The sequence below is a fragment of the Chenopodium quinoa genome, unplaced genomic scaffold (assembly GCF_001683475.1).
Source record: "Chenopodium quinoa cultivar QQ74 unplaced genomic scaffold, ASM168347v1, whole genome shotgun sequence".
NCBI lineage: Eukaryota > Viridiplantae > Streptophyta > Magnoliopsida > Caryophyllales > Amaranthaceae > Chenopodium > Chenopodium quinoa.
The window spans coordinates 966,705-974,934 of record NW_018744582.1 but is presented as its reverse complement, the minus strand read 5'-3'; the positions used below and the strand labels follow the sequence as shown (position 1 = coordinate 974,934).

The window sequence follows — 8,230 nt, the reverse complement described above, 5'->3', positions numbered from 1 at the left end:
TAAATTGTTAAGTGCTTTACAATCTATAATGACAGAAGAAATGATGAGAATGTTAATATATACGAGTACTTCGTATTTAGGGCTCAAGTTATGCTCTCTTCGGCTTATTCAAGGTGTTATGCATAATTTGTTCTAATTTGAATATTTCTTGTCTAGTCTAATTGTAATCTAGTGTTGTGTGATCGAATCTTTTGGTTTGGTTATAATTAGTATGACTTTGAGTCTTGAAAAAAAAGAAATTTCATTCAAAATTTGTTTTATCTAGGCAAATATGATTTGATTTTAAGAACAATAAGTAATTAGATAGTGAACATGCAATTAGATTGCACAAATATATACATGAATATGTACATAAGTGCAGAGTCAATATATATACAGTACATGATATGGATATGTGCACAAGTACAGAGTCAAACGGTCAAAATAGATACATGACACATTACAATTCTGATGGTATGTCTTTGCAATTGAACTTAGGACTATTAATTAAATTCAAATATCAAATCTAGATGAGGAACTCAATAATTCGAATACAATATTACTTCAATGATTCAACTCATCTCTATCTATCTTCTAATATTAAAGGAAAATATAAAATAATATTGAGTTTACATTTTACCATCGTATATTCAATCCATTGGCTTTATCACAATCAGCTTCCTTTGGACCTAAACATCGTGAAGGAATGCTCACAAATTCATCCCCTATTTCCCTTAATAATTAAAAAAATATATAACCCTCATAATTCTTTTATTAATTAATCACATAAATAGTTGGTGTTCTAAAGTATTGATGAATCTGGGCTTGATACACCAGCCAACTCAATGGTTGGTGAAGATTTTAATACACACGGACAAATAAAAAATCGGAATATAATTTGCTAAGACTAATTAATAATAATAGTATGCGCAACTTTAACTCAAGATTTATTTCAAGATATGATTCGCAATATTACTAGCTGTTGTTTAAGTGCTAACCCACCTTATTTTTTTTTCTTTTTTCTTTTTTGTTTATTAAATTTTCTTCCTTCTATCTTCTTTAGATTTTTGGTGTTAACATTGATATCAATATCTTTTTTGTTTTTTGTTTATTAAATTTTCTTCCTTCTATCTTCTTTAGATTTTTGGTGTTAACATTGATATCAATATTATTCTCTGTACTAAGTAACATTTTTAAAGAGGTTTTTAATCGGACTAATTCACTCTATTCAGAATTAGTTGTCACATTGTCCTAACTTTTTATAATTTAAGATTAATTTTTGGTATGTCACAACTCTTTAAATCTATCTATCATGCAAATAGAAGACAAAATAAATGGTTGTCACACGTTCAAATAGTTTTGGATCCAACATCCACATCATTATTATTCTTCGTAATATTTTTAGAGAGGTTTAAATTAATTTTTGCTTGATCACTCTATTCAGAATTAGTTGTCACATTGTCCTAACCTTTCATAATCAAGAAGTGACATAATTTTATGAAAACATTATTTTGAACAATTTGTTATTTCCTTAATCTTTTCGTGTCTTAAATTTAGCTAAAAAGAAATTATATCGTTAGACACTATGAGTACTTCCTAATGTTCTTGCATTTGCATTGCTTGCGGGTAAGATACACTTTTCTTTCCTTGCTAGCCCAAGCTGTCGTATGATCCAAGGTTAGCTTCATGTGTTCGGTTAAAGACTTAAAGGAACCTTTACATAATCTTATATTAGTTTGCAAATCAATGCAGCCGTTAATTGTATCGAAAATGACAAGTATTAAGAAAGATCAGCATTGATTTCATAAACTTTAAAAACACTTTTGTCCGGATTACCTTAACAAAGAATTTATTGTCATGATCAATGCATCTTATTGTAGTTCTCTCTCCATATAAAAGCTAAAAATAATGGTTAAAGATGACCCACATTCTTCATGATTTTAGTTTACTTATTCGTCATAAAATTATATTTGAATTAGTTTTCTTTGTTATTTTAAGAAGACGTTATAACCGAAATAAATTTAACCTATTAATTATAAAGTGCTAAATCAAGTTAAAATGAATAACATAATATAAAGTATAGATCGAGGAAATATAAAACAGTAAAAGTGTTTAATATCGTCCTTGGCTCTTTAGGTAAACTAGCTATCTCACCAAAAAACTAAAGCAATGGCCTCATCTACTTCTTATATGAAGATGCGATAACTTACCAAACGAAGACGGTGATACATAGAAACAAGTACAAGTAGTACAACATGGAGTCATGAAAAGCCAATTAAAACCAGTTCTAATGAAATTAATGCAACTTAATTAATTAATGTTATGTTCTTAATTTTTGTTTCTAACAACAATTTGTCTAAAATAAATAAGCTATTCTTGACTTGTAGGAAAGAGACATCAACAATCTACATGGTCTCCTACTCTCATGTCGCCTTCACCCCAAGAGGAATAAAGGGGACAAATATGCTTTGGGTTTTTTCCCCTAAGAGAACGTGCATTGCATGATTGGCAACCACCGATTCTAATTTTTTTCATGAGCTAAGTCTTTCACTAGGTCTTAATCAAAGCATTTCATGACATGATAGCCTAGCCGATTTCAATTAATTAGAAGATTAGTCACCCAAATTACTAATTAGCCAATTCGTATATATAATGCCCTTCCCCAAACTAAAGTAACATTACTATAAAAATATTCTTTTGATCACATCATTTACTTATATAAAAGTATTTATGTTTAGTGGCTTACAAAAAAAAAATTTAATAAATAAAATCATAAGAATCACATCCTGCCCCTTCTCTTATTCCTATACTTTAAGAATAAAAAATGATTGCATATCTGCCTCGATTGATTTTACATATTGATTGGGTAGAAATTTCAAATCTGATGAATTTTGCTAGATAAAAAAAGTCCGACATCTGGCTCAATTTGACCCTTTAATCAACTCCACTCTTAAGGTTGAAATGTGTAATTAAATTGGCGAAAACATAATCAAGCCATGATCTTCCTATCAAAATAATTACATGGAACATACATAGCCTATGCTTTGTAGTTTGTAGTTTGTAGTTCAAGTTTATAGATATAAAACTAATTAAAATACATTATAATATTATTTTTTATACTTGTAAGAAGTAATTTGGATAGAAACCTTTAACCTAGCCCAAAAGATCGAAATGGAGTCACCGCAAGAATAGGACATAGTATGAAATAGTTTAGTTTGTCGCGAAGCAGCATGTTCTTGATGGACACATAATATACAATGAAGTAAGGCGGCCACATGTTTAGGCACCCTCCAGCAAGCATGGGTAGCCGACATATTATTGGTTACTTAATCTCTAAATCACTACTTATTTCTATCTAATCTTAATTCTAATTTCTCTCTCATTTATTCTTGGGTGTTGCAATTGCACGTTGCACCCCTTAATTTTTAAGGATAGGTCTTAATTTGAACATTTGAAGGTGCCATTTGTTATGAATTTGAGAGACAAGGACAAAATCTATGGATTTCAAGTTTTATATATACTTGATACTTTCAATAATTCCTAAGACATTGAATTTAGGTTCTATTTCTGTTACAAGATTTTTCTCACATTATCTTCATTTGGACAAGATTTGCTTACTATGAATTCAAGCTTTATTTGTAACTCACTTTTCAATTATTTCTTAGGACTTACCAATACCTAGAATAACATTCGTTTTGTGGATCTAGGCATGTTTTATTGATCTATAGCCATGTATGTAATAATAATGTTTTCTTAATAATAATGTTTTCACTTGAAAACTTTGAATATATTTTATATTTTTGTTAGTTGTTTGACATGATTATCACTTGAACAAGAGCAAGATACATTGGGGTATAATCGTATATCATATGCAACTATTGTAAGGTTCAAGCGAGGCTCATTACCATCTCTAAAACCGATAGCTAGTATAGACTCTAGAAGTGCAATTGTGAATTATAATGGTGCATTAATGCATTATACTACTAGGCTTGAACAATAGCTATTTAATTATTAATTTTTCTTACTCTCATGTGAAACATTAGAGAAAGTTAAATGAAAATACTTTCAATTTAAGCTATCTAATTACCTAAATAGGTACTTAGATCAAAGTTTCCATAAGAGTGCATACATATTTCTAGACCAGAAATCACGATTAACTTTCATCCAAAATAAAATCATTCAGAACTTGTTCTAAACTTCTTTTCAATTCTCCAAATCTAGACCTTGTTTTAGCTAATCTATGGGCAATCATATTCCCTTCTTATATCACATGAAAAAATGAACAAAATTGAATAATTCGTATTCAAGACTATACATCCAAAATCTGACGTTTCATGGTCCTCTAAGTCCCTAACGAAAACAATTGCTATCTGATTATTCTTATTTTAATAATTATATATTATTATATTGACAAAGTGGGGAGTGAGAAAACAACCATAAACACATTTGAACTCTTTGACTACTAAGCAAATGAAAAAAGTTTGAATTTTTTACTCTCCAAAGTTTTGTGAATGAGCAAAATCTTTCATGCCTTATGGATTATAAAATAAATTGAGTGGGAAAGATCTTTAAATTTTCCAAATGCCAAGTCAAACTTTGTTTACATTAGCCCCACCATATAATTAGCCAATAGCATAATAGGATTAATAGCCCACCATACCATATTAAGGTCTATAAAATTCAATTAAGATACATAAACCTATTCAATCAACCATTCAAAAAAAAAAAAAAATAAATAAAAACCTATTCAATCAAAATATAAATTTTAATTTCATGTCCATCTCCAACCGCTACTTGAACGTGCACATACAGTCAATTGCCGTCAATCAAGCAGCAACTTTTCCATTTACAATTTCTCACTATATTGTCATCTATCCCTAACCAATCCTTTTAAATAAATACACTCGCAAATCACAATACAATAATACGACTCAAACATAACAATATTAAATCTCGTCTACACCATTACCCTCTATGAATCGCTCAACAACACGTGTTATTGCGCGCCTACCATGATCCCGAGTACACTGGATATCCCTCGGGAAGATTTATACTCCGTATATAATAAACCGAGCAGGCGGTAGAAGATAAAGAAGAGAGAGAGGCGTGCCTTCACGATTTCCTTCCCTTAAAAACAGAAAATTGATTAGCTCTTTGCACGTTAATTAAACTACACCCATCACTTTCACTTCCTACTTCTTTTCTCTCTTTTAAACAAATCAATCTTTCAACTTTTTTTCTCCAATTTTCACTCTCTCTTTCTCTCTCTTCAATCTCTCTCTATTTTAATTTTTCTGGGTTCTCTGTTTTTTCATCATCCCCTGTTTCTGTAAACCTTAATTGTTGGATAATATGAGGACACTTTGCCCTAATTTTGACAGAGAAGATGGGCTTGAAACTGTATTAGAAGTCCCAATTCCTGAAGAAATGTTTCCTTCTGCTAAGAATAAATGGCCTAATATGAAATCTTGGATGAAAACTAACCCTGGTAGAGCTCCTGCTAGTTTACCTTTTGCTGATAGAAACTCTCAAATTCAGCTTCTTCTTGGTGTAATTGGTGCTCCATTGATCCCTCTCCCAATTCCTGCTGATCATAAGGTTAACAAATGCATCAAAGATCACCCAATCGTAAGTTTTACAAACCCTCTTGATTGATTCTCTGTTTTCTTTTTCTGGGTTTCTGGGGTTCTTGTTTTCCCATTAATTGTTCGATAAAATGCTTCAATGAAAAAATAGACAGATTATTGATCGTTTGTGTTCGATGAAATGTTTTACAGGAATCATCAATGGCGAAATACATAATTCATCAGTACATTGCAGCAATGGGAGGAGAGCATGCTTTGAATTCGATTGACAGTATGTATGCAATGGGAAAGGTGAAGATGACAGCGTCAGAATTCAGTGCAGGCGAAGGGTTATCAGTGAATAACCCGAAAGCGGATAATAAGGTGGTGAAGGTTAAAGGAGCCAAGAATGGTGGTGAAGTTGGTGGATTTGTTTTATGGCAAAAGAAGCCTGATTTGTGGTGCTTAGAGTTGGTTGTTTCTGGTACTAAGATTAGTGCTGGGAGTGATGGGAAGGTTGCTTGGAGGCAGACACCTTGGCACAACTCCCACGCCTCCCGAGGCCCGCCGCGACCTCTCAGACGTTCATTACAGGTATACTTACACTCCGGTCTCCGGTTACGCCTATAATCCATTTCATTCTGTTCTTAGTAAGATATGATGCAGTGTCTGTATGGATAATGATATTAAGTATAACTTATCTTAATTGTATGATTTGTTTGATTATGTCCTTTTTAGTGAAATTCTGTTCATATTATTACAATGATCATTTACATTAGTAAATCCTATAGTAGTATATATTTTGAATTTTTGATTTTATCTAAAAGAAAATCTTGATCATGTGGTTGCATGCTTTAAAGTTTAATTCTATATCAATTAGTGGGTTATTGACAACTATTGCATGATTGAGATTCTACTCGTTTTTGGCTGTCTTTTGAAATGATTGAAATTATGTAATTATGTGTGTTGCCATTAGAGGCTACTTGATTATTTTGTAATGTCTAAATAATGAACTGTCTAATAATCATATTAAGATTGATATCGTCTAATATTATTGTTTTCATTTATTAAGATTATCATCATGACAGATTGTTAATTGCTGTTTATTTGTTACCTTAAGCTCTAACAACCCAATTTACTCTAGGAAACAGGGTTAATTGCAACATTTTCTTTTGCATCATATTCAATTATTCAATCAGCTTTGTTATTGCTTATTGGGTAGTACACTTTTGCATTGGGCTTGCTTTTGACTTTTAGAACTAAGGCCCTCAAACTCTAGAGTGCTTTCTTTATTCACCAACCAACAGCATTTTCTTCCCTTTCTTTTGAAAATTGGTTGTTGACTAGTCTGAATCTTGAAGGTGAGGAGTTGTGCTCATATATTGAAAGTTGATAAAGTGTATAATTTATCCTTGATTTGATTTATCTTTACTCTTACTGTGGATGGTAACTTCATCAAAGCTAATTACATCTCGAATGTCATGAACTAATCAGCAAATGGAAATTTTTTGTAGGGTCTTGATCCGAGAATGACAGCAAATCTATTCACTAATGCTCTCTGCATTGGCGAGAAAGTAGTACACGACGAAGATTGCTTCGTGCTAAAGCTAGAAGCCAATCCCTCAACACTTGAAGCAAGGAGCAGCAGCAATGTAGAGATAATCCGCCACACAGTTTGGGGCTACTTCAGCCAAAGGACAGGACTTTTGATCCAGTTAGAGGACACTCACCTTCTAAGAATAAAGACTTCGAAGAGTGATAGCATTTTCTGGGAGACCACGATGGAGTCCCATATCCAAGACTACCAAACAATAGATGGTGTTAACATAGCACATGCCGGAAAAACTTCAGTCTCATTGTTTAGATATGGGGAGAACTCTGACAATCATTCAAGAACGCGTATGGAGGAGGTTTGGACCATTGAAGAAGTGGACTTCAACATCAAAGGACTGTCCATGGATTGTTTCTTACCCCCCGCTGACCTAAAAAAAGAGGATGAAGGATTCACGACTGTTGTGCCAAGCACCATAAAACCAACCACTAAAACGCTATGTGCACCAAAGGCTGCAAACACAAAGGTTAGCACAGCTAAGGTTGCTGCTGTCGACGATCATCATTCAGAGAATCTGGATGGGAGCGAAAGGATGTAAACTCCCAATCCCAACCATCAATTTTGTGCATCTTTCTGTACATATGAAATTACCCGAGTGAATTGTACAGCCATGACTAACAGGAAATCTAGGACTGCTCAACAAAAGCTGAGCATCACATGTATAGACCTTCCCAACTGATTGACCAAGTTAGTCACGACTGGACATTCACGTTCCATGATGTAGCTATACACAAGTTATAGTTTCCGGTAGAGGACTTTCTTAAAGGCTTGTGTTTTATGGAAGTCTAGGCCTCTCGGAATTTATGTCATGATCTATATATATTTTGATTCACTAATTGAAAGTAAATTGTTCTTTCAACGTAGAAAACGTTCAAATGACCCTCATTTTTGTTCATTCTTTTGTGAGAAATAGAATCTAAGATACTTTTTCTATGAAGTAATTATGTCCGTGCAGTGTAACAATCTAGCAATGCTAGTAATTGACATACTATTTGTAAAATTAAAATTGCACAACAAAATAAAAGGCAGTAAAGCAATACTGTAATACTCAGCATACCACTAATTTACAATTACA

General features: G+C 32.5%; 1 protein-coding gene across 1 annotated transcript; it reads left to right on the top strand.

Moving 5' to 3' along the window:
• The first annotated feature begins 4,393 nt into the window (after positions 1-4,393).
• LOC110699207 lies at positions 4,394-7,975 on the top strand. The gene is made up of 3 exons (XM_021876698.1): positions 4,394-5,607; positions 5,757-6,137; positions 7,058-7,975. The coding sequence occupies exons 1-3, from the start codon at positions 5,332-5,334 to the stop codon at positions 7,691-7,693; spliced, it is 1,293 nt and encodes a 430-aa protein (XP_021732390.1). The 5' UTR covers positions 4,394-5,331; the 3' UTR covers positions 7,694-7,975.
• The last annotated feature ends 255 nt before the right edge of the window (positions 7,976-8,230 follow it).